We start from the raw sequence: 25,229 nt of genomic DNA, 5'->3' as shown, positions 1-25,229 counted from the left end.
ATGCATGGAACGACCATCCATCCATGACATCAACATGATAGTTTTAGCCATGTTTTGCGGCTATAGTATAGTGTTAGTTCACAATTACACATTTAAAAACAATGGAGTAAAACAAGCTTATATCTGGGGTTCTGATGGGGTACGGCAGTTGAACTAAACTCATAGTGCAATAGGTTAGTATTTTGAATTATATATACAGCCATTAATTCTTAAATTCAGAAATTAACGTACTAATTACAGATTTCCCATTTAGTATAAGGTAAAGTACATAATAGTAGCTCGAACAAGCAAGATTTAAATTTGTTTGGTTGCCTCAATTGCTTAAAAATCTGTCCTGTATTCCCCTTCACTGGAAAAGCCTTGCCAGGTGAAAACAATGTGGTGGAAGCTCATTTTCACGCCATTGTTTTACGTCAGATAGCACAACGTCCGTGTGCACTACTGGCTCTCGCGGTAGAATTATTTTCAAATACAGATCATGATTCATGTTATTGTCCTGTCATTTAGGTTTAATGGTCCTGGAAACCTAGCAGTCATAGTTCTATTTTGTTCTATGCAACTTCCCTTATTCACTAGATATACTGAACAAAATATAAATGTAACACGTAAAGTGTTGGTCCCATGAAATAAAACTTAGCAGAAATGTTCCATACTCACAAAAAGCTGATTTCGTGCACACATTTGTTTATATCCCTGTCATTGGGGATTTAGCTTTCGCCAAGCTAATCCATCCACTTGACAATTGTGCCATACCAAGACGCTGACTAAACAGCATGATTACACATATGCACCTTGTGCCGGGCACAATAGCAAGGCCATTCATTCAATTTTAATTCATAAATGTGCAGTTTTGTCACAATGCTAGAGTGTGAAATTGGCATTCTAACTGTAGGAATGTCCACCAGAGCATTGCCAATTAATTGAATGCTAATTTCTCTACCATAAGCCACCTCCAGCACAGCAGAAGTGTAACCACCAAGACATCCATAACCGGCTTCACCTGCAGATCGTCTGAGACCAGACACCCGATGAAACTGCGGGTTTGCACAACTGAAGAATCTCTCCACAAAACTTTTGCGTGCTCGTCGTCCTCATCGGGGTCTTGACCTGACTGCAGTTCAGTGTCGTAAATGTGTGCAAATGTTCATCTTTGATGGCCACTGTTCAGGGTGAAGAGTGCCCCATGGAGGCTTTGGGGTTATATGGGCAGGTGTAACAGTATAACTTTAGACTGTCCCCTCGCCCATACCAGGGACCCTCTGCACACATCAATAACTGACACCCACGAAGCATCGTTACCCATCACTCCACAAAGCCGAGGCCCTTGCAGAGCAAGGGGAACCACTACTTCAAGGTCTGAGAGCAAGTGACGTCACTGATTTAAACGCTATTTAGCGCGCACCACCGCCAACTAGCCAGCAGTTTCACATCCGTAAGCTACAGACAAACTCAAATGCATTTTATCAATGGTAATTTGAAAGCAAAAATATACCGTGATGAGGCCCATTGCCATCACCTAATGTTTCAGCATGATATCGCACTACCCCATGTCTCAAGGATCTGGAAGCAATTCCTGGAAGCTGAGTGTCAGTTCTGCCATGGCATGCATATCACCCATTGAACATGTTTCAGATGCTCTGGATCGATGTGTACGACAGCGTGTTCCAGTTCACACCAATAGCCAGAAACTTCGCACAGACATTGGAGACAACACTCCACACCAAGGAGCGGTGTCGTGCAGCATGAGACAAGTGGTCACACCAGATACAGACTGGTATTCTGATCCACGCGCATACCTCAAATACCTTTTTAAAATGGATCTGACTAGACGCATATCTATATTCCCAGTCGTGTGAAATCCAGATTAGGGCCCAATTTATTTCAATTGACTGATAGGAACTGAACTCTAAAAAACTGTTGCATGTGGTTTATTTTTTGTTCAGGGTAAAATCAACTTTCCTTATTTCAATAATGTATAATAAACCTACATTGCAGTGAAAGTGACAACCCATGCATTACATTAATGCATTACGACAAATTCTGCCAATCTGAAACGTATTGTTGACATCCACCAAATATCTGCAGGGGTGCTAAGGTTCTAAACCAAATGTTAGCGGAGGATGAATGCACACATTAAGTCTATTCCATGCGTCTACATGTCTATAACCCAGCACATTGTGGCTAAGACACTTAATCCTAAACCAACTTCATTCAATTGGTGTAAACCTTCATGAAAAACAAACCTACATTTATACAGGGTTTCAGGGAAAGGAAAATAACACCTAAAGTGTTTGTTTTAAATCTCCTAGACAGACAATCATGATTTCCTCACTCATTTATTAAAGGAGAGCTTGAGTTAGCCACTGACACATGCTGTTAGTCTTGAGAATAGACAGATTCAGATCAGTGAGCCAACAGCATACAGAGGCCGTTTCCTCCAGGTGCCACCGTGCGGCTCCGTCAGAAAGACAAACAAAAAAAGCCTAAACAAAAAAACAAAATTCAGAGGCAGGAAGTGGTCACCCCATGACATGTACACACTCCCCTCTTCCATTCCCCAGTCCTCTAGTCAACACTCCTCGTACAGCAGCTGGGTCCTACCAAGTCTGATACTTCTAGGAGTTTATTACAGCTGGGTAAACATGACATTTTCACATGGTTCCACAGAGCACAACTACACCAGTTAAACTTGTGGTGGAAAGGGTTAAGTCAATTTCATCAAAAGACCAGATGATTCTGAACAGTGTAACAGGATGGAGAAGAAACTGAATTAATACTTGTGTTCATTTGTTTTCCCTTTGTGGAGGTGAGGCCAACAACGCTCCAACCGTCAGGATTCAGGAAGAAGAGGGTATAGACCACTCCAGTGGGCGATAACACATTAGTGACTTAAAGGGGAGGGGTCATCCTCTGGAGGGGGCAGGGTCTTATTGACAGTCACTCAGACAAATCAACCTGGTCCCTACAGTTAGTCGAGTGCAGGGGAGACTGACTGGATAGGGAGGGGGGCAGCAGGAGGCTGCAGTGAAGTCCACACACGCTACAGATCAGAGATGGAAAAGGAGATGGGAGGGAGGTGGTGATCTAGGAAGGAGGAGATCCAGGAGCTAGATGTTTAAACATGGTCTTGTTGTTTTCCAACAAAGGAAGGGGATAAGGCTTCTCAAGCAGTGTTGAGGAGGTCCTGGATGGCCTTCTGTTGAGTCTCGTTCAGCATCGTGACACACTGGGTCCACAGTCCTCCAGAACCCTGGGGAGGGAGGGGACAAGCTTTTAGATGAAGAAACTGCTGACTGACTACTAGACCTAGGACATTTCAATGTGGGACACTGACAAGGTGTTTCAAATGAACCTCGGTTTGGTTTACACCAATATTCAGTATTCCTCAATGCTTGGCTCAAAAAGCAGAAGTTCCTAGATTGAACAAAGTAACTCCGGCAAGTAGAGCATTCCCTCACCTGTACTTGGCGGATGACATTTGCCAATCTCTTGCTGCATGCATCCTCACTCTTGACCGACTCGTTGGCGACCCCTTCAGCGATGATCTGGAATATCTTGGGAAGATTTGCATTGTCTGGTCCGAGGACAATAGGATTGTTGCTGTTGGAAGGAAAATGCATTAACAAAGAGAACATCTATACCATAGACATATCAGCTGTAACACTTGGGTCATGTTCATTAGGCAACCATGTAAAACGTCTAAAAGCTAAGCAACAGAACACTAAATAAAATGTCTTATTGGCCAAGTTGCATTAGGCCACTCCCCGTTTGTCAGTTTCCAGCCATTTGGAGCCTAATGAACACAAACCAAATCAGTAATATTAAAGTCAGTCCCCACCTTTCGATAAGGTCACAAAGGAAGTCAAAGGTGTGCACAGCTTCCTCCTTGTCTTCGTTGAGTGGCAGCCAGGAGAGCCAATGGGGAAGGATCTCGTTGACATTGGCACACTCAGGCCTGAATCTCATGACCTTGCCCACGGCTGATATGCAGTTCTCTGTGGCGTTGACGTTCTCCTTGACCTTGGAGTCTGGAGACTGGATCACACCCAACAGCGTGGGCAGTGCCTCTGGAGGAGAGGATAACCAGAGTCAGGAGAGGGCAGAGACATAAATGTCAAGGGATGCATGTCAACAGTGCAACAAGCAGGCTATCCATAGTGGGCTGTAGCCAAGTGAGCAAGTCTAAATCATGACTTGCCCACTGACTAGGTTCAATGTAATCAAGTTAGATACATATTCCTAGATAAATACAGAGTGCCTTCAGAAAGTAGTCAACTCCACTTATTCCCAAATTTTGTTGTGTAAAAAAAAGTGCAATCAACTTCAATCCCACCTTGTAACTAAAAGTGTAACAAGTCAAGGGGTGTGAATACTTTGAAGGCACTAGCTGGATAGATAACAAAACCCTGTGTGTCAGGTACCGGTGCAGAAGGGTCGGTAGTTCTCTCCTCCGTACTGAGCCATGACTCCTACGCCGTAGGCTGCAGCTTGTCTCACTTCGGGGCTGGTGTCACACAGCGACAGGGCCATGGCCCGCAGGAAGAGTTCCGCGTATTTAAAGGAAGAGGGGCTGCAGTGCTCAACCACGTCGTCAAAGATGCACAGACCCCACTGCCTGTCTGCCCACGGCCTGCTAGGACACTGGAGACAACAGCAAGAGGTCAAAGGTCAGCCCTGTAACAGCACCAAGCTTCTGTTGATTAAATCCTACATGGTGTGGCACACCAATGTGACCCCACATACATGGACATGTTCATTAGGCACCAAATAGAAGAAAACTGACAAACAGTGAAGACTAGAAATGCTACTTTCCCACTAGGTTTTGTCACGGTGTGCCCTAATGAACATGACCAAGGACCATGTTAATGTCTGTCTGTTGGAGTGAGTGCTGGAACCATCCTCACCACGAGCTGTACGATGAGCTGTAGAAGCTGCTCAAACCACGGCAGCACTTGTTCCTTGTAGCTGCTGAACACAGAGTGCAAAATGTCTGACACTTTGGTCAGTATGTACACATCGTTTTCATCCTGCAGAGAACACAAACACGTGGTAGGAAACACTGCCAGGGAAATGGGAACAGAACAGTTGGTTCATGCAGAAACGGATCATGCAAGACAAGGCTGAAATGTTGATTCATTCTAGAGCTGAATAAACACTTAGAAAAAGCAGGTGTGAACACAAACACTGCTATTGGACAGTACAAACTTGACATGGCTCACATCAGTGCAGTCACTATTGCTGTAAACTTGAGCATTTAACATCAAGCCAGATTACTTTGCATCTAACAAGTCATTAAAATGCCCAGAAGGTCCGTCGTGAGGAACGCTCACCTCGTCTTGTAACGTTTCCTCCATGCCCTCGTCGTAGTCCTCATCCTGTCGTTTGGCCTGTCTCAGCTCCTGGTTCTTAAAGTGTTCCTCCAGCTTCCCCTTCAGGATCCCTCCCAGCTCTTCAAAGTGCTCGTTGTTCAGGCAGCCCTCTCCCATTAACTCAATACACTGGAGAGCAACCACAGTCAGCATCTTTCCACATCATAAATTAATTACAACTTAAATTCATAAGATTCATTTGTGTGGAAATGCTACAGACAATATAATCCAAGCATATGTGGGATGGGGGAGGAGGTTGGTTACCTTGGCAAACGAATGCATGATTTCTGATAGGACATCCGAGTCTGGCTCTGTGCCAATGGCCTTGATAAGGGCGTCGCACATGAAGTGCCACATCTGTGTGAGGTAGTCTGGGCCTCGTACCCGCGCACACTCCAGCAGCAGGGGCATGGACTCCGCTGCTGCCACCCGCACACGTACAGACAGGACAGTCAAGGGCCAACCACAGTGGATGACAACAGTCTTATTCAGAGACCTGCCAGACAGCCCAGCCAACAACAGTCTTATTCAGAGACCTGCCAGACAGCCCAGCAAACAAGTCTTATTCAGAGACCTGCCAGACAGCCCAGCCAACAACAGTCTTCAATAAACATGACGTTCAACACGTAGTGAGCGCTCCGATTAAAAGGATATCATCGTGGAAGTAGAACTTGAGCAGAGGAACCATCAGCTTGACCACCTGTTCTGTGTACTCCACAAACCCTTCCTTCAACTCTTTGGCATAGCACACCTGGAGAACACAGAGACAGGCTTTTAGAAAGAAGACCTGCTGAGTTTAAAATACAAGACAGCTTTTTCTTTGTCTTGGGAAGGAGACAGGGTTAGCCTGAAAGCAGAGTTTGGGTAATGTCCAGGATGAAAAAGGAAATTAATCTAATCCCTAAACTGGAAACGACTCCAAATCTAAAGCAATACGGCAGCCATGTTTAAATGAAGTTCTATTGGTGTGTGAGCAGCACTTCCCCTCGCCCAGTCTCACCAGCATCTGGCAGGCGGTGGCCTTCTCTTCCAGCCCGGCTGTCTTGATGCCGAAGCTCTGCTGGTCTCCCAGGTTCACAAACTCCCATCCGTCATCCTCCGACATGTTCTCCATGTCCTGGGCTGGGGAGGGAAGCCAGGAGAAAAGGCTTAGTTAGCCACAGGACACTACCCTTCACACAAGCATAGCAAGCCAGTTGAATTGCATTTCCATCATGTTTTGACTTCAATAATTGAGATTCTATAGTGACTATGGGAACCCTGCAATGTTCTATAGGAGTCTACTGTGGATACCAAAATCAATCCCAACATTCAACCAGCATAGAACTTACTGTCCAGGAGGGCCACCTCTGGCTTGATAGAGGCAGTCTTCATTAGGGGCCCCATGACCACAGGTAGGTACTGCTGGAACTCTTTCCCCAGGATCTTACACATCCTGGCCCAGGCTGAGATCATGTAGGAGATCTGAGGGAACAGACAACCAGGGGTTCGTTCAGTATGGAGAAAACTGTTTGAAATAACATTTTATTTGTCACATGCGTCAAATACAAATACAACCTTACCTACAAGCCCTTAACCAACAAAACAGTTAACTTCTTGAGGGTCGGGGGCAGTATTCGGGTGGTGACGTGCCCAAAGTAAATTGCTTGTTATTCAGACCCAGAAGCTGGGATATGCATATAATTGGTAGTATTGCATAAACTCTGAAGTTTAAAAACTGTTAAAATAATGTCTGAGTATAAGAGAACTGATATGGCAGCTGAAAAACCAAGGAGAAGCCATCCAGATTTTGTTTTGTTGGCATCTGCCCATTCAAATGCTTGTTTATGGGAAAATCAAAGGAACACCTCCCAGATTGCAGTTCCTATGGCTTCCACTAGATGTCTGTCTTTAGAAAGAGTTTCAGGCTTGTTTTTCTTGGAAAATGAGCTAGAATTTGTAGTTTTTCCTGGGTGGCTCTCATTTTGACTGTAGTATTGTGGTGCGCACTTTGTTATTTATCTCCGGTAATGAACATACTATTCTCAGTCTTTAATTTGATTGTTTATTTACATATTAGGGTACCTGAAGATTGATTAGGAACGTTGTTTGACTTGGACGAAGTTTATTGGTAACTTTTGGGATTCCTTTGTATGGATTTTGAATGAGGGAAACAGGTAAATTATTGAGTCAAGCGCACCAACTAAACTGACTTTTTGGGGATTTAAAACAATATTTTCTAAATAAATTAAGAGTAAAAAAGTGAACAGGAACAATGGGGAGGCACTACCAGACCGTGTCCAATAACAGATTTGCGATTTCAGTTGCAAAACGTTTCACTACAGTGTTCTCTACATAACCCAGCAGTTCAGTTCCCAAAACAATGCAGATAGAAATGCAACAATTAGAGCAGACAACAGTCCCCCGTTCTGATGGATAATCATATCCATTCTAGACAACACATCTGTGAACATACCTGTGGGTCGTCATCCTCCAGGTCATTGAAGTCGGTCTGGGTCTTCAGCAGCAGCTGCATCACAGCTGACGCATCAGGCATGAACTGAGACAGAAGGGCAATCAGTCAACGTTTCACCAAACAGACAAATACAAAATGGATGGAGAGGAAATAACACTTAAAGTACGGGCTTTGAGCATGTATGCAAATCTTGGTGTGTGACAAATCCTCTTGCATAAGAAACATGTACTGAACACCTGGTAGACAAAGCAGTGTGTACCTTGTCCTTGCCGACAGCCAGGCCGATGAGGCTGATACACTCGATGGTCTTCCCTCGGAGCAGCCTCAGCTCCTTCTGCACAGCGTTCTCCACGATATGTTTGAGGGAGGGCATGAACAGGTCGTAGTAGGGAACAAACTTCTCCTCGGCCGTGTCCGCCACAGACGCTATGGACGTCACCACCTGCTCCAGAACCAGCTTGGTACCCTTCTGGATCAGCTGGGACGGTGGACAGAGGGCTTCATTAGCTTATTGCCTAGATGAGGAATTCAGTGGCTTAAAGCATCCACAAGTTAACATGGTCATTGATCATGACCTACCAAGGCCCATTAACAAAGACGTGCGTCTGATAAGGGTTTGTGCTGCAAAACAGATTAGACGGATAATGTTTGAAATCAACAAAGACGGGCATTTTTTCTCTAAACAGATTGGTAACACTCAAAGCTGAAACTCCATCGATTACATCAAATTAATAGATTGTAAATGTAGTCTGACATTAAGTAACAGATTCCTACAGCGAGAGAAACCCGTGGTGGAGAACAGACCTTTAATCTCCCAAAAGGTCTTACTGCTAAACCATAGAGGACTGTCGCAGAGAAATACCATGTGGGTTGAAATGTTTTTAATACACACACTAAGACAGAACAACAGCACACATTGACAGACAGACATACCTCCTGTAGTTTGGCCACCATGATGACATGTAGGTGCTGGACCAAGCTGTCCAGATAGGGGATCAGGAGGGACTTGGGACAGTCCTCAGTGAAGTTGATGAGGGCCGCGGCAGCGTGGGCCTGGACACGGGGGTTGGTCTGGTCCTCCATGGTCTGCAGTAGGGCAGAGATCACCTGGTGGGAGAGGGCACAGGGTCAAAGGTCAGCTGACATGAATATAGAATTGCATCAGTGATGAGTTTGATAAGCTGTGCAGGCCTAAGACCCTGTTTGACATGGACTCTCTTTACAAGAGGTGGTAAAACTGCCAATGTAAAACAATGTGTCCTCAAAATACAGTTCAACAAACCATGTGGAAAAATCCCTTATACCTTATCGTGGAATTTCTTTTGGAAGGTGGGGGCGAAATCGGTGGCCATCTGCCCGATGGCGTTGCATGCAGCATAACGGACTCTGGGGTGCTGGAAACAGAGACAAAGGGTCAACAACAAATCACATCAGGGAGAAACCACAACTTCAACGTGAAACAGATTCAACCCAATTAAAAAGTACTTTGTGACAACTGCTGATGTAAAAGGTCTTTACAGACTGTAGCCCAGTTGGTACAGCAGGGGTTTTCCTGCAACGCCATGATAGTGGGTTTGAGTCCTGCGAACACCCATACTTAAGGTACGCACGCATGACTAAGTCGCTTTGGATCAAAGCGTCTGCTAGATGGCACGTATATTATATATGAAGGCTATTGATTGGTTGAATAAACTCACAGGGTCCTGACAGAACAGTAGCAGGAAGCTGACGATCTCGTTGAGGATGGCCTCCATCTGTTGGTGGCAGCCCTCCCCGATGGCCGACAGCGCCATGAGGCCGGCGTGGCGGTACTTCCAGTCAGCTGACACACAAACATACAGTTACTGACATGTTGCTAGGTAACATCACAGCTGGGTCACACCTGCCATGCTATGGTACATGATCGAGACCATGTCCAAGAGAGTGGTTCAGGATGACAGGTGTAGTAGAAGTGTTTGAAACCAAAGATAAGACGTACGGTTCTGCAACATAGTCATGATGTGCTGTTTGATCATGGGCAGCACCATCTTTCCTCCCAGCCCACAGGCCATTCTGTCCAGAGCGCTCTCTCCTGCAACTGCATTGCTGTGAAACCAACACAAAAATACAACAAGTTAACAACCCCATCCTACATTACCATGGACAGATTATACCTTCAACCAATCACCTTTGAACCTTTTGTACACGCTATAATCATTTTTGCTGGGGTAAATTCTTGCAGTATGCTTCATCAGCAGTGCAGGAAATACAGGTTTAGGCTGTACCAGTTGAAGATTGTGTGCATGTGATGTAGCTGGCATAGAGATGGAATGAATAGAACAGGCTTGGAAACTAACCATATAAGTTTGACTGGTAAACGTATGGTACATTCGCAATGGCTGCCTGGTATTGTGACGCAATCATTCCCATGGTAATGTAGAATGTTTATTCAAATTATTCTAATTGATGTGGCTCATTCAATGGTATGCATTTGTTGCAATGTCAGTTGAGTTGAACCAAACCACAGCACAGATTGATGGTACACTTCCTGCTTAGCTCCTCTATGAGTAGACTTGCACTGGCAACCAGACCACCCACCATTGACTTGAATGGGGACGGCCGTTCTATTCATTACATTTCTGTAGTAGCTAGGATGTACCTGTCAAAGTCATCGTCCTCCAGCTCATCAGCCATAGACCACTCCTCGTCCTCCTCCAGATCCACCATCATAGCCAGCATCTGGGGAACTGCACAGACAACCACCACACCAATACATCACTGACTTTACTGTGACCACTTCTGAGGACAAACAATGGTGAACACTTAGTCAACAGCAAACTACAAATACTTTCCTACATTTGGACTAAACGACCCAATAGTGACACAAACCTCCAAACTAAATGCTAGCTTCTGCTGCTGAAACATCCCTCAAACGAGAAACTGTTCAAACAGCTATTCAGTTGCATTTTTAGCCTGCAGTCAAAAGGAGTCAGACTGAAATAGCACTTTGAAGTGCTACAGCACACGGCAGTGAGTTGATTTAGACACTTCCCAAAACAACATTTCCTTTAGCTGCACCCAGTTTACCTCTGAAGAGAACAGACTGACTGCATCTCCACTGGCATGAGAGAAAATGTACTTCCTGCCATCCCTTACAAAACACATCTGAGTGAATCAGTACACCTCAGACAGCAGACTGGGGTGATGAGACAGGGCGGTGTGACCATCACTCACCGCTGGATGCCACGATGGCGGTGTGTTTCCTCAGCATAGCGGCGGCAGTCTCGGACAGCGTGACGATAACCTCTAGGGCCAGCTGCCTCTGCATGTTGGTCAGGGTGGTGTCAGCACACAGCTTCAGGCTGAGCTGCAGCGTGGCCTCCAGGTTGGGTCGCAGGTACTTGGGGGCCGTGTCAGCGATCTCAACCAGAGACTTCAGCACAGAGTCATCTCCCTGGTAACACGACTCATTCACCGCCTTACCAGAGACCGAGAGGGATCGTTACACCAGCGGAACGGGTAAAGCTACATTACAATAAAAGAGCACCTCATATCTAGAGATTCATCTGAGAAGGATTCATTATTAAAACCGCTAACAGACAACATGTAAGGGTACATCTGTGATTTGACTGGAAGAAGCCAAGTTCCCCAGAGCAGACGTGGGGGCCTGTCTCACCTGCAAGATGCCTGGCAGCAGGTCAGAGAAGTGCTTCAGCAGGGCAGCGTTGCCCTCGTTGGACAAGACGAAGGAGGCTGCAGCACGGGCAGCTAGGGTACGGATCTACAGGGGGGAATAAGGGAGACAATGACACTACCAGTTCGGGTGACAATAGTTTATACAAGACTTGAGTTATCCTTCCAGGAGCTGGAATGATGTTGAAAGCTGAAAACATGTCTGCAGAGTTAACATTTTCTATTCAAATGGAGGTGTGGAGTGTTACCCCTGCATGGCACTCACCTGCGGGTTCTCCTGGTCCTGCATACACTGGACCAGCATCCTCTTGATCACCTCCATGTAGTGCTGCTGCTGGTTGCCAAAGATACCTGGGAAGTTCCTACAGAGAAAGACCAGAGCATAGTGGGAGTTATGCCAAAGGCTGCATACGCAAAGCTTAGGCTATAGTCACGTCATCGTACAAGAACACAGATCAACAAGTAGTCATTAATACTTTGGGGAGGGGGGGGTATTGGGTTGGGTTTCTCACCAGAATATATGCAGGGCGGCCTCTCTCAGGCCAACGTTGTCAGAGTTGACCGAGTCAAACAGGAACTTGAGCAGCTCTGGCCACTGGTTGTTTCCATCATCATCTAGAGGAACCATGTAAAGACAAGAGAATGTAGTATACCAGACTGAGCTGAAGGAGCCTGTCCATATCACTCCACAAGGTGACACAGTCAAAACCACCACGGTTATGCATGGACCAAGAGGTCAACTGCAGATGCCCCTCAGCTGTCCCCTAACCAACCTAGGAGGTTCCGGCAGAGCTCTGCAGCGATGTCGGCGACCTTCTTGCGAATGTTGGGCGAGGCCTCTGTCTGGATGCTGGTGACCAGCTCTGTCTTGATGGCCGTCTGCATGTCCACCGTCAGGCCGGGGTAGATCTCCTCGAAGGAGGACGACAGCAGCCGCCGCAGCAGCACCGCCGCCATCGTCTTGACCTGGGGGGGTGGGGGACACATTTCATGGTTACACCAGAGGTCAATGCCTCCATTTGATCAATGTTTAACACGATTAAAGTCCACCGTTTCATTCGGTCAAAGGTGTGCCATAAGTCTTCCTTGGCAACCAGTCCTTAACCCTGCATGTAGATATCCGAAAGGGACAATTGGAAAAGCAAAACAACTTGTCTCAACATACATGACATCCCCCTGAGCAAAGCCTAGCTCTCTGAAACAAAGATCTAAACATGTCAAGTAGGCAGCAGAGGTATGCTGTTCCCGGTCGAGTTCCGTCCTGCTCCCCCGCTCTATAAATACTGTCACGCGAGAGAGGTGCATGGAGGGCCAGGCCGCCTAGCCCATCCAGTGCACTACTTTTAACCAGGGCCCATCGTCAAAAGCAGTGCGCAATATAGGGAATAGGGTGCCATTTGTGATGCAGAAAGAGGTAACAGATGCTGCTCAGCAATCACACCCTCATCTGAATAAATGTCAAGAGGACGACTCACTGACACGACCGTCACACTGGTCATGCTCCCCTGCTCAGACGCTGCATGCGTCGACCAATGGTTACGTGCCACATCTATGCTGTCAGGCACCAGATTTCTATAACTTATGTGGGGTTATCCGAGGTAAAATACCTATCCAGGCGTTGTAAGATCTGGCATTTGTCAGCAACGTCCGAGCAGGGCAGCATGACCAAAGTGACGTGACAATGGCCATGTATGAGTTATTACACTATTACTGTGCAGGTTGGTGAGCATAAAAACAGGGTATTTGAGCTGATGCAATGCAAAAGGACTACTTCCGGAAGATGAAATGACTACAGGATTCCTAGGATAGACTGGATGCTGCACGACAACGGTTTTACACAATAAGAATTTGGCTACAGAAGTACTGTGACACAGCTTTGTCTTGTGACTAAATGTTCTTCCAAGACTTGTTTACATAAGCTCATTCTGCCCCTCAGAGACATTGTTCATCTTTAAGAGTCAACCATGGGCAGCAGGTAGCCTAGCAGTTGGGCCAGTAACCGAAAGGTAACCCAGAGCCAACAAGGAGAAAAATCTGCCGATGTGCCCTCTAGCAAGGCACTTGACCCCAATTGCTCCTGTAAGTAGCTTTGGTTAAGAGTCTACTAAATGACTAAAATGTAACAAACCTCTTCTGCGCAGGCTGCATCTCGGATGGCCTGCAGCAAAAATGTGATCTTTGTCTGACCGGGGATGGTGTCATAAGCTTCCTGCAAAGAGAGAGAATGCGTCAGTTAGAGGAAGCATTAATGTGTTCTCCTGAAAGCCATTGCCCTGATAACGGAGGTGCGTGGGGGTCATAGATTGAAATTCAGGGTTATGAAAATCTCCCTTGGGGCAAAGTTAGACTAATAGGAGTTGTCATCTTAACTAGAAGCTACTCATTAGTTTGTCTAATGCGGCAGCTGTCTGACATCTGGTTATTAACACTATGGCTGTTGCTGGATGCTTGGTGACATTGGGGGGGGGGGGGGGGGGGCTAAATTGTGACTGCCACTGCACATTCTCTCTCCAACAATGTGGATGTATGCCCCAGGAAACACCCCACGCCCGCTTTTCAAGATTCCCGCTAACTCTGTCACTGCTGCTAAAAAAAAAAAATTAAATTAAAAACTATTGGGGGGAAACACTGAATTAGTTCTGGTTCATAGGTGGCATCTTTTAATATCTGCATCTGGAATCTTGACAGGGTCAGCAAATAAGAGCACATAAGCCCACCACAGGACAGTTTGGATTTATTGGTGCTATATATAGTTTTAGGTTAATGAGTGCGATTACATCTAGCTCAGAGTATCTTCGCAATAGATTACAATGCCCATAGCATTGACCAACGACATTTAAAATGGACACATTGAATCTAAACTTGTTTTATTCTATCCCTGCTGTCCAGTAGGTTGGTAGATATAATCCTGATCTCCATGACGTTCTCTCTGTGTGACTAAAGAATTCCGATGAGCTTAACCATCGGCAGACACTCATTGTCTTTCATAAAGGAAAGTGCTGACCGCTAGTGGGGGATGAGTGTGATAAGATTCAAGTAAAACTCAAATCCAGAGCCCTGATGAAGAGAGACCGTCCATAACAATGCGCTACGGATCCCAATCTCGGCTTGATCACGGATAAGTATGTCTACTCAGTGGGAAAACAAGATCATTAACGTTAGCTGCTAATCCTGGTAGCTAGTTTCAGAAAGTCTGAGACCAGGCTATCCATAAAGATTACCAACTAGTGACACAGCTGACCAGGTAGATGTGTGGATTACACGCATGCTAATACAGGCGTGCTCATATGATCTGTATATTTAACCAAGATAGCTTGCTATCGTGTTAGATACCAACCTAGTTGCGACACATCGCACCTGAAAGAAAAAGCCCACAGGTCCGGACAGACTCATTTTTTATACATGTAGATTATTTAGCGGACGTAACGACTGTAAAACTTACTAGTTTGTTAGCCATCTTATAACTAAAGTTATGCATAGTCACACCAGCTGACATAATATAGGGAGTAAGCGAGATAACTAAGAGTAGTTTGTAGCTTCGGACTCTAAATGTATTGCAACATAGCTGGCTAACTAGCTAACATTAGCTACATTTCCGACCGGGGCCCTTGACAATTTTATGTTGTCGATTAACGTTGCTTTAGATAGCGTTACTGAGGTCGATTTCTCAAGTCTTCGGATGAGGAACCAAAATATTTAACTACCTAAAACATAGCTTGCTAAACTAGTAACGTTAGTAGCTACTGTAACCGAAGTGGTGATGTGCATATCAATGTGTGTCTCTAACTTGCTAACTAGCTAACTAACGTTAACTGAGCACGACTGTAAATGAGCACGACTGTAGTGTTAGCTAACGTTAGTTATAGCTAGAGAAGGGCCTTTTAAAAATCGTTGACGAAGCCTTAATGACTTGCTTACTAACGAAGTTTCATGGATCAATGAATTGTGCCATTTCCACATGCTACATTTTTAGCCAACTAGTTAACGTTAGCTGCTAAGCCGTAGTCCACTTCGGCTTCACACGTGGGCTGGGCTAATCGCAAATTGGCTAACTCTAGAAAGTAGCCTCAGCGCGGTGCTATCGACCTAGACAGTATATTTTGAGATCTTACCTCCGACTGTTTCCTGATGTCGTTGTCAGGGCTCATCAGGTTGCCCAGCAAGATGTAGAACTGCTGCTGCTCCGCCATTGCAGTGAGATCCAGAAAACGCTCAGCCAAGAGAGACCGCGGAAAGGAAAGCCGGCAGACGTTGCGACCCCTTGCACCAGACACAAAACACCCCAGGTTCTGATTGGCCTCTATTATCAACGCTACCCTTCGTAGATTGGTTAGATATATAGGGATACACGTAGATGATAGGTGTTTGGTATATGTGTTGTTCTTATTGGACAGTGAAAATCCAACCACGAAGCGATTGGTGAAATTTCTCGGCGCACCCGCCTGTAAAATTAAATGGGCGTTTCTCTCGTTATTTCGATGATGTCATTACAAAATATTACTAAAGCGCGGGAAATTAACACATTGTGGGAAAATAGCAGATAGAAAGTCTTTGAGCGCAGTGAACAGGGTTGCGGCTAGATGGGATACAGTTTACGTGAAATTGACCACAAAAGTGGATAATTATTTTGCATTTTTGCCAGTGGTGGAAAATGTACGCAGTTTTCATTATTGAGTAAAATTAAAGATACCTTAATAGGAAATTACTCAAGTTAAAGTGAAAGTCACCCAGTAAAATACTACTTGAGAAAAAGTCAAAAAGTATTTGGTTTGAAATGTACTAAAGTATCAAAAGTAAATGTAATTTCAGAAATGTACTAAAGTATCAAAAGTAAAAGTGTAAATCATTTCAAATGTCTTATATTAAGCAAATGAGTTGGCACAATTGTTCGTGTTTTTTTTTATTTACGGATAGCCAGGGGCAGACTCCCAACACTCAGACATTCAGAAACAAACCAAGGGATGTTCTCTTGATAAGTGTGTGAATTGGACCATTTCTGCCCTGCTTCAAAATGTAACGAGTACTTTTGGGTGTCAGGGAAAATGTATGGAGTAAAAAGTACATACTTTTCTTTAGGAATGTAGTGAAGTAAAAGTTGTCATAAATAGTAAAGTACAGATACCAAAAAAAACTACTTAAGTAGTACTTTAAAGTAATTTTACTTAAGTACTTTACACCACTGATTTTAGCTAACCTTAAACATTTTCAGAACCTTAGCCTAATTCTTATTTTAATTACATTTTTAAATTTTTTATTTTATAACTAGGCAAGTCAGTTAAGAACAAATTCTTATTTTATTATTTATATAACACGTTACGTTAATTATCCTAACTTGCTGCGTAAGTTCTCCTAACCTACTACGAAAATCCCCTTCTGGTCAATTCTGACAAACCGTTTCCCTTTTAGTCAAAACGAGTGAACAGCAAGCAAGTATTATCTGCCACACCAAAATACATAACAGTATTAGTATACTGTGTGTAGCCTAATAAGGCGATATGTTTATGTTGTCATCAATTCAGAAAAAATGAATGTGAGACTCATTGTTCACATAGTTGGCAAGGCTATGCAGTTTCTGTTAGCCGGCGGCCGCCTAAAATGGGGTAGCTTGCTCTGACAAATGTGACTGATGCAAAAACAGCCAACAGTCTGGGGTTCCATTTTTGTCCAGTCCACTGTTGTAGGCTACTACTATAACTATAATAAACTATATCTGGCTACACTATGGACTATCTGTTGTGGTGTTCGCCCTAACACTTCCAAAATAACATTTTGATGTAATATCACATCAGGGCAATAAAGGGACGGTTATAGATAGGGAATCATAGCATACACGTTTGCTTATAAATATTTCCATCTGCATTGTTTAATGTATCTACATTTTTAAGCTACCCAGATAACTTTGCCTGATAAGCAACTAAAAAAATGTACCGGAAGTGATATTCACGTGTCAACCTGGCTCGTTCCGTTCCGTTCGTTGCGGAGGAGGAGCTGTGCCTGGTGAAGTTGCCTGAAACGATAGAAGAGCATATGCCATAGCATGTGTTTATAGTAGAGCTATTTGCTTATAGTTTTACTAACTGAATTACCGTGGTCTGATTTGACGAGATGACACAAAACTGCAGACCCCTCAAGCGCCCTGGTGTCGGAGTAGGGGTTCTTGTCACAGATTCAGCTCACTCCAGCTGCGTCCTCTTAGGGAAGCGAAAAAGTGCAATGGGCAAAGGAACGTATCAGCTACCTGGCGGTCATCTAGAATTTGGGTGAGTAGCTAATTATTTCTTAATGTAAACAAGAGTGTGATATTAATTTCATATTAAAGTTGACCAATAGTTGTATTTTTCATTTGAAGAGAGACATGGGAAGATTGCGCTCACAGGGAGGTGATGGAAGAGGCAGGAGTGCGCCTGAAAGAAGTAAGGTTCGCATCCGTGATGAGCAGTACCACTACATCACCATCATCATGCAAGGAGAAGTGGACAGGAGCTACCCATCAGAGCCAGTCAATCTCGAACCAGAGAAAAACGAAGGTGAGAAACCTGGCTATCCCAGTCTCCTAGGTTCCCAGGAATTGTATTACTGTACTTGGCCTGCACTATTTACTACACTGGCAAGTTAATGATTTGTATCTGAGTTTATGTAGATATTTCTGTCTCTCTGTCTGTCTGTCCCAGGTTGGACATGGACACAGTGGGACCAGTTTCCTCAAGAGGACCAACTCTTCCTGCCTCTGGCCTGCCTGAGACAACAGGGCTTCCAGCCGTTCAACACCACATAACACTGCAGCTACCCAGAAACAGAGAAGAGAGGGGCAAAACACAGGGATAGAAGACACATACATTAGAACTGCTTTGTAGGACCTAATCAAGTCAGGCAGTTGGGTATACATGGTAACGGTTGAACTAATGTTGATCAGCACCTTTGGTTGGGTAAACATGGCAACGGTTGCTGGACTTATGAGGGGACAACTCATGGATCTAACGGAAGGAAGTTATGACAACAAATCATTACGGTTTGAGTGTATTTATATCAATGAAATGTTAATGCAAAGCACACTGTACTACAAATAACCTGTATGTGTTTTGTCAATATTAAAAGGAACATAAGAAGTAGATGATAATTTAACAGTTTTACAGTATAGTTTTAAAGACACAAGTAACATACCACACTTGACAAAATAAGTGTGTCTCATCTGACTCCTGCAGTCCTCCCAGTCTACAGCAGGATGGCGCTAGAGACCCAGGCTGCCAGCAGTGTGGTCCACAGTGTTGCCCTGACGGTGGCAGCATAGCTGTAGAAGGCCTTGTCGTGTGTGTAGGTGATGATGTGTTGTGCTCCGGCGTAGGCCTCCTCACAGGTGGGCTGGATCTGGTCCTCTGGGAGCTCGAAGCCGTGTTCGCCCTTGTCCCTGAGCTCAAAGGTGAAAGACAACGGGATGCCGATCAGCCTGGCAAAGTCCTGAGACGAACCCGAGAAGGGATCTGGAGACAGAGAGAGAGAGTTTTATAGGCCAGTAGTTGTATAGTCTCTTCCCATTGGATTGCCATGTGTCCGAGTATAGATGTGGGTCTTGATAAAATGGGATTAACCAGGCATTGCTCACTTCAGTGTTTGGTGACTCGTTGTCTTCCCTCAGCCTTACTTACACAGGATATCAGGTGAGGTGCCTACAGTGTAGTCCATCCCATGGACAGCCTTTATAGCCTTGGCTGCTCCCAGACCCACCTCCATCTGGCAACACAGAGACATACTACAGGTTAATGTGGTCAGAAAACACGTGCACCCCTGTTGATCCCCATTTTAAAACACTGGTCAATTACAACACAACTTATCTTTGGGGGCGGGCGTACCAGCTCATCGTGGTTGGGTGCTGAAGTGTTGGGATGTCCGTAGGGCACCAGGAGCTGCTGGCCATAGGAGTGGATGGTGAGGAAAGCCAGAATATCTTCCCTCATTTTCCCCAACATGTCTGTGACGGCCCAGGCCTCAGACTCAGAGAGAGCCTTGGTGCCGCAGTAGAACAGATTGCAGCAGTCTGTCGAGACACCAACCACTGCACAGACAGGAGAGGAAAACACATTTAGGATGTGTGTGTGTTGGGGTTGGGGTCAATTCTATCTCAGTTCCAGTCAATTCAGGAAGTAAACCAAATTCCAAATGTTCCTCATTGAATAACATTGAGAATTGGAATTTCAGTGTACTATCTGAATTCAATGGAATTGAAATGGAATTGACCCCAACCTTGGTGTGTGTGAGTGAGTGTGGTTTAGAGTAAGAACCATACTCACTGCCCCAGTTAGCGTAGAAGTTACGATTGAGGTCTGTTCCATAGCAGGTACAGCCTCCTGTTCCTGGAGATCTGGACTTCCTCCACAGTCGAGTCTACAGAGATAAGAACCACTAGTCACTAACTGGAATGATAATACTGTCATCAATAATATTTCTGTTACAATATGTCATCCAAGCCAATAGATGGCGCTCTTGTTACTTGTAAGGTCTACTCATATATTGTACCAGCATGTCTAGGTCTATTGTGAACTATGTACTGTATGGATAACACCTGGTAGAGATGTGACGCAATTAAAGACACAATTTGTCATATTTGCAGTAATTTCCCAGAATGTGTCAAAGCTGGTCTGAAGTAGCATTAATCAGTACTTACGCTTTCATTATGCCAAGAGTAGATGTAGCCATCAACGTTTAGGACTGGTGTGATGTAGAAATCCAGATTTTTCATCATCTCATTCACCTTGGTGTCGGTTTTGTACGTTCTCAGGATCTGTTGGTAGAAATCAAGGAGGAGATTCTCACCAGTACTGCTTCATGCTCTTTCATCTCTATGATAGTACACACACACACACACACACACACACACACACACCATGTTTTGTACAGCTAACCTTGTGGGGGGACACAATTCAGTCCCATTCAAAATCCTATTTTGCCTAACTCGCAACCCGTACTCTTACCTTAACCCAAAAACCTTACCTTAAACCTAACCCTAGCTCCTAACCCAAAAAGTAACCCTGGCACCTAAACCTAATTCTAACACTAATTCTAACGTTAACCCTAAACCCCCTAGAAATAGCATATGACCTCGTGGGGACCAACAGCATGTCCTCAGTTGGTAACATTTTTGTTTGTTTACTATTCTTGTTTCGTTTACTTCTGATCCCCACAAGAATAGTTAAACACGTCCACACCTCTTTAACAAAGTACTGGCAGAAAGCGGGAGTGATCCATTCTCTGGCGTGGATCCCACAGTCCATCCAGATAGCCTTCTTCCTCCCAGTAGAACGCAGACCAATCTGCAACATAACAACCAACAGGAGATCTCCATTGAGCTGCAGACATTGGTCTCTTGGGTCTAGTCAAAGCAGAAAAACACTAGTGATGAAAGCTACTTAGTGGTTTCCCTGTAAGACTGACCTAGCCAGGGCCAGGCATGCTGACGACAGTGAATGCAGAGAGAGAGAGAGAGGTGAAGAACCTTCAGTAAGGTGATGTTCCTCCTCTCATAGGTTTGACCGTAGACCATGGAGGACACAACATCTGGGTTCTCCCTCTTCATCTGCTCCATCCATGCTGTAATCTATAGGGAGAGGTACCAGAGTCTCTATGCAGTGAGGACTCAGTCATTCTTTGTGTGTGTGTGTGTGTGTGTCCCTCACCTCTGACATGTTGTGGTACCTGGTGTAGTAATTCCTCTCAGTGGTCTCCTCTCTACTCCAGACAGCACTGTACATTGACACACACATACTCTATGCACATCAAACAAATATATCTTGGTTTGGTGGTTATAAATTGGTTGTAAATCAGCTACCGATGTATGAATCTTTAATAAAAATCCTGTTAGTCTGACTTGTTAAGTCATCCTTCATAGGAGACTAACCGTAGTAGAGTTACAGTATCCCTCCCAGACTCACCTGTCCTGGGCTCCATGTCCACTCTGGACAGCCAGAGATAACAGAACCAATCCAACAACAATCCAATCCATCAACAATGTCCCTCTCTCCTTTACTAACATGTCTCACAACTCACTGTGTCAAATCAAATCAGTCACCTGGGCAGCAGGGAGAGGACTTTATACAAGTCCCCATCTAGATGAAGACACGTGCAGCCCCACATCTAGATAAAGACATGATGTAAGAAACTGTTATCTCTGTTATCTCTGTTATGTCATTACAAGAAAGAGAACAGAAAGATAGAATGGCGCTGATCTAGTGGTAATAAAATAAATATGTAAAGCCACACCTTTACCTTGATCAGAAGAACTCACTAGTCTGATGACTGTGATTATCTCAGACGCACTAAAAGCCAATTTATGCTTGATCCGAAAGAATGTTAGTAAGTTCCATATAGAGGGTGTGATGGAAATTGCGGCGGATCTGGAGGCATGTTGATAAGGACTCCATGAAAGTGCTAGCCACTGCCCTCATTCAATGCCATTTTGACTACGCTAGTACTTCCTGTTTTGGGGGCTTATCTAAGTTTATGAAGGGGAAGCTCCAGATAGACCAGAATAAGCTGATCAGTGTAGTATTGAAGGTGAGTCCACGTACTCCCATAGGCAGGAGCTGCTTTCAGAAACTGGCTGCCTGTTGAGGCTGAGGTGTTCCAGATTAGACTCGGTTTGGTTTACAGGAGTATTTATGGTTCTGCCTGTTGAGGCTGAGGTGTTCCAGATTAGACTGGGTTTGGTTTACAGGAGTATTTATGGTTCTGCCTGTTGAGGCTGAGGTGTTCCAGATTAGACTGGGTTTGGTTTACAGGAGTATTTATGGTTCTGCCTGTTGAGGCTGAGGTGTTCCAGATTAGACTCGGTTTGGTTTACAGGAGTATTTATGGTTCTGCATGTTGAGGCTGAGGTGTTCCAGATTAGACTGGGTTTGGTTTACAGGAGTATTTATGGTTCTGCCTGTTGAGGCTGAGGTGTTCCAGATTAGACTGGGTTTGGTTTACAGGAGTATTTATGGTTCTGCCTGTTGAGGCTGAGGTGTTCCAGATTAGACTGGGTTTGGTTTACAGGAGTATTTATGGTTCTGCCTGTTGAGACTGAGGTGTTCCAGATTAGACTCGGTTTGGTTTACAGGAGTATTTATGGTTCTGCCTGTTGAGGCTGAGGTGTTCCAGATTAGACTCGGTTTGGTTTACAGGAGTATTTATGGTTCTGCATGTTGAGGCTGAGGTGTTCCAGATTAGACTGGGTTTGGTTTACAGGAGTATTTATGGTTCTGCCTGTTGAGGCTGAGGTGTTCCAGATTAGACTGGGTTTGGTTTACAGGAGTAATATGGTTCTGCCTGTTGAGGCTGAGGTGTTCCAGATTAGACTGGGTTTGGTTTACAGGAGTATTTATGGTTCTGCCTGTTGAGGCTGAGGTGTTCCAGATTAGACTCGGTTTGGTTTACAGGAGTATTTATGGTTCTGCCTTTTGAGGCTGAGGTGTTCCAGATTAGACTGGGTTTGGTTTACAGGAGTATTTATGGTTCTGCCTGTTGAGGCTGAGGTGTTCCAGATTAGACTCGGTTTGGTTTACAGGAGTATTTATGGCCCTGCCTGTTGAGGCTGAGGTGTTCCAGATTAGACTGGGTTTGGTTTACAGGAGTATTTATGGTTCTGCCTGTTGAGGCTGAGGTGTTCCAGATTAGACTGGGTTTGGTTTACAGGAGTATTTATGGTTCTGCCTGTTGAGGCTGAGGTGTTCCAGATTAGACTCGGTTTGGTTTACAGGAGTATTTATGGCCCTGCCTGTTGAGGCTGAGGTGTTCCAGATTAGACTGGGTTTGGTTTACAGGAGTATTTATGGTTCTGCCTGTTGAGGCTGAGGTGTTCCAGATTAGACTGGGTTTGGTTTACAGGAGTATTTATGGTTCTGCCTGTTGAGGCTGAGGTGTTCCAGATTAGACTCGGTTTGGTTTACAGGAGTATTTATGGTTCTGCCTGTTGAGACTGAGGTGTTCCAGATTAGACTCGGTTTGGTTTACAGGAGTATTTATGGTTCTGCCTTTTGAGGCTGAGGTGTTCCAGATTAGACTGGGTTTGGTTTACAGGAGTATTTATGGTCCTGCCTGTTGAGGCTGAGGTGTTCCAGATTAGACTGGGTTTGGTTTACAGGAGTATTTATGGCCCTGCCTGTTGAGGCTGAGGTGTTCCAGATTAGACTGGGTTTGGTTTACAGGAGTATTTATGGTTCTGCCTGTTGAGACTGAGGTGTTCCAGATTAGACTGGGTTTGGTTTACAGGAGTATTTATGGTTCTGCCTGTTGAGGCTGAGGTGTTCCAGATTAGACTGGGTTTGGTTTACAGGAGTATTTATGGTTCTGCCTGTTGAGGCTGAGGTGTTCCAGATTAGACTGGGTTTGGTTTACAGGAGTATTTATGGCCCTGCCTGTTGAGGCTGAGGTGTTCCAGATTAGACTGGGTTTGGTTTACAGGAGTATTTATGGTTCTGCCTGTTGAGACTGAGGTGTTCCAGATTTGACTAGGTTTGGTTTACAGGAGTATTTATGGTTCTGCCTGTTGAGACTGAGGTGTTCCAGATTAGACTGGGTTTGGTTTACAGGAGTATTTATGGTCCTGCGCCCAGATATTTAAGTGATTACTTTCCCCGTGTTAGGGATGCACATAATCACAGCACCAGATCAGGTGTTGCTGATGTGTGCTTATACAGGTTCAGGAGTAATGCTGGGAAAGGTACTTTCTTGTATACTGGAGCCTCAGAATGGAATGAGTTGCCTCTGTCTATAAAAACAACGTCCTCTCTGGACAGCTTTAAACATAAAGTAAAAATATGTTTGATGTCCTCTGTGCCCATATGAATAACCCCTATGATGTAACTGGAATGATGAGATAGATGTTCTTCTTCTTTGTTTTTATGTTTTATTATCTCAATGCCACACTGTGTTTAACTGTGTTCAATGTTGTCTAGCCATCTTGTCTCAAGAGGACCACAATGGAAATAAGTCCCAGACTTTATTGTGTGTCATCCTCCATGGTTTTACTCAAGTGCATGTATGGCTTTTTAAGTTTTATGTGTGCTTGTTTTTTTAAATGGTCGAATTAATAAAATAAAATAAACTGAACAGAAGCCAAATTGAGCTCTGTACCACATCACTGTGCACCTCCCAATGTAATGATGCGGAGGGGTCCGTATAGCTCCGTATAGCTTCATATAGCTCTGCATTAACATGAATGGTTGACAGTAGGTGGGGGCGGGAGGTCCTGTTTGAACACAAGCTCACTTCCTTGACAACTTCCCTCACAACAGCCCCCACGAAGTGCAATAAGTATGAAAGCCCTGACTTCTGCAGAGGCTGTATCACCGTAAATACTGCACGGCCAATGCAGACAACAGATTGACCAAGCAGCGCCTTTAATGCTCCTCAGCTACACATGGACAGGGGAGAGGGGGTCAACGTAACCTTCTGCTACCCAGGAACACTGGGTTTTTGTTCTACTTTACTTTTTTATACAAACAAATGATAGTACTACTGATATTGATTACCGCATTGTTGGGAACGAGCAAACAAGAAAGGCATTCCACTGTACTTGTGCACGTGACAATAAAAACTAGAAACCTGACAGAGGTGAAAGCAACTGGACACAATGGTGCTGTTGGATCTGATCAAGTTAAACAGTCCAATATTTCATCCGGAGCAGAGGTTGATCTAATGTTGAACTGGACCTTCACTGAACTCGTGGGGCTCGATAACAGAAGCAGGACGTTACGACAGCA

At 44.7% G+C, this 25,229-nt stretch overlaps 2 protein-coding genes and 1 pseudogene across 7 annotated transcripts; 1 reads left to right on the top strand and 2 right to left on the bottom strand.

Annotated features, from left to right (window-relative positions):
* Positions 1-1,912: 1,912 nt before the first annotated feature.
* On the bottom strand, positions 1,913-17,645 carry LOC149982216 (importin-5). 2 transcript variants are annotated; one of them, XM_090239868.1, is made up of 25 exons: positions 17,425-17,645; positions 15,609-15,756; positions 13,625-13,705; positions 12,270-12,462; positions 12,009-12,111; positions 11,762-11,858; positions 11,480-11,584; positions 11,038-11,281; positions 10,463-10,550; positions 9,803-9,909; positions 9,522-9,646; positions 9,129-9,218; positions 8,758-8,931; positions 8,084-8,302; positions 7,825-7,908; positions 6,701-6,833; positions 6,370-6,491; positions 6,024-6,120; positions 5,634-5,806; positions 5,331-5,498; positions 4,905-5,027; positions 4,422-4,641; positions 3,839-4,067; positions 3,459-3,600; positions 1,913-3,250 (listed from the first exon to the last, which is right to left on the bottom strand). In XM_090239868.1, the coding sequence occupies exons 2-25, from the start codon at positions 15,684-15,686 to the stop codon at positions 3,164-3,166; spliced, it is 3,282 nt and encodes a 1,093-aa protein (XP_090095994.1). In that variant the 5' UTR covers positions 15,687-15,756; positions 17,425-17,645; the 3' UTR covers positions 1,913-3,163. The 2 variants fall into 2 exon arrangements, with proteins under 2 accessions (XP_090095994.1, XP_090095995.1); XM_090239869.1 differs by lacking the exon at positions 17,425-17,645 and having other exon boundaries at positions 15,609-15,909.
* On the bottom strand, positions 17,425-21,550 carry LOC110527217 (carboxypeptidase O). 4 transcript variants are annotated; one of them, XR_016497011.1, is made up of 10 exons: positions 21,420-21,542; positions 21,165-21,231; positions 20,984-21,085; positions 20,697-20,801; positions 20,156-20,272; positions 19,782-19,875; positions 19,344-19,546; positions 19,140-19,224; positions 18,658-18,974; positions 17,425-17,503 (listed from the first exon to the last, which is right to left on the bottom strand). XR_016497011.1 is itself a non-coding variant. In XM_021608381.3 (9 exons), the coding sequence occupies exons 1-9, from the start codon at positions 21,518-21,520 to the stop codon at positions 18,709-18,711; spliced, it is 1,140 nt and encodes a 379-aa protein (XP_021464056.3). In that variant the 5' UTR covers positions 21,521-21,550; the 3' UTR covers positions 18,501-18,708. The 4 variants fall into 4 exon arrangements, 3 of the variants coding, with proteins under 3 accessions (XP_021464056.3, XP_090095998.1, XP_090095999.1); XM_021608381.3 differs by lacking the exon at positions 17,425-17,503 and having other exon boundaries at positions 18,501-18,974; positions 21,420-21,550; XM_090239872.1 differs by lacking the exon at positions 17,425-17,503 and having other exon boundaries at positions 18,501-18,974; positions 19,097-19,224.
* On the top strand, positions 17,602-20,092 carry LOC149982215 (nucleotide triphosphate diphosphatase NUDT15-like; annotated as a pseudogene). Its single transcript, XR_016497012.1, has 3 exons — positions 17,602-17,756; positions 17,846-18,023; positions 18,168-20,092. The product of XR_016497012.1 is annotated as a nucleotide triphosphate diphosphatase NUDT15-like (transcript).
* Positions 21,551-25,229: the final 3,679 nt, after the last annotated feature.

This window comes from Oncorhynchus mykiss, chromosome 7 (assembly GCF_057628025.1).
Source record: "Oncorhynchus mykiss isolate SJ-2025 chromosome 7, ASM5762802v1, whole genome shotgun sequence".
In the NCBI taxonomy this organism is placed as follows: domain Eukaryota; kingdom Metazoa; phylum Chordata; class Actinopteri; order Salmoniformes; family Salmonidae; genus Oncorhynchus; species Oncorhynchus mykiss.
This window is presented reverse-complemented; position numbering and strand designations above follow the sequence as displayed.

What these genes read in the sequence shown, in the direction of transcription:
- LOC110527217 (XM_021608381.3), bottom strand. Translation starts at nt 21,520, where the DNA reads ATGTTAGTAAAGGAGAGAGGGACATTGTTGATGGATTGGATTGTTGTT. An exon ending in ACTCTTGGCATAATGAAAGC is followed by an intron (nt 19,876 to 20,155) that starts GTAAGTACTGAT and finishes TTATCTCTGTAG; the next exon opens with ACTCGACTGTGGAGGAAGTC. An exon ending in CACCCAACCACGATGAGCTG is followed by an intron (nt 19,225 to 19,343) that starts GTACGCCCGCCC and finishes CTGTGTTGCCAG; the next exon opens with ATGGAGGTGGGTCTGGGAGC.
- LOC149982216 (XM_090239868.1), bottom strand. Translation starts at nt 15,686, where the DNA reads ATGGCGGAGCAGCAGCAGTTCTACATCTTGCTGGGCAACCTGATGAGC. An exon ending in TGCTGCCAGGCATCTTGCAG is followed by an intron (nt 11,282 to 11,479) that starts GTGAGACAGGCC and finishes GTCTCTGGTAAG; the next exon opens with GCGGTGAATGAGTCGTGTTA. An exon ending in AGGAAACGTTACAAGACGAG is followed by an intron (nt 5,028 to 5,330) that starts GTGAGCGTTCCT and finishes TGTTCTCTGCAG; the next exon opens with GATGAAAACGATGTGTACAT.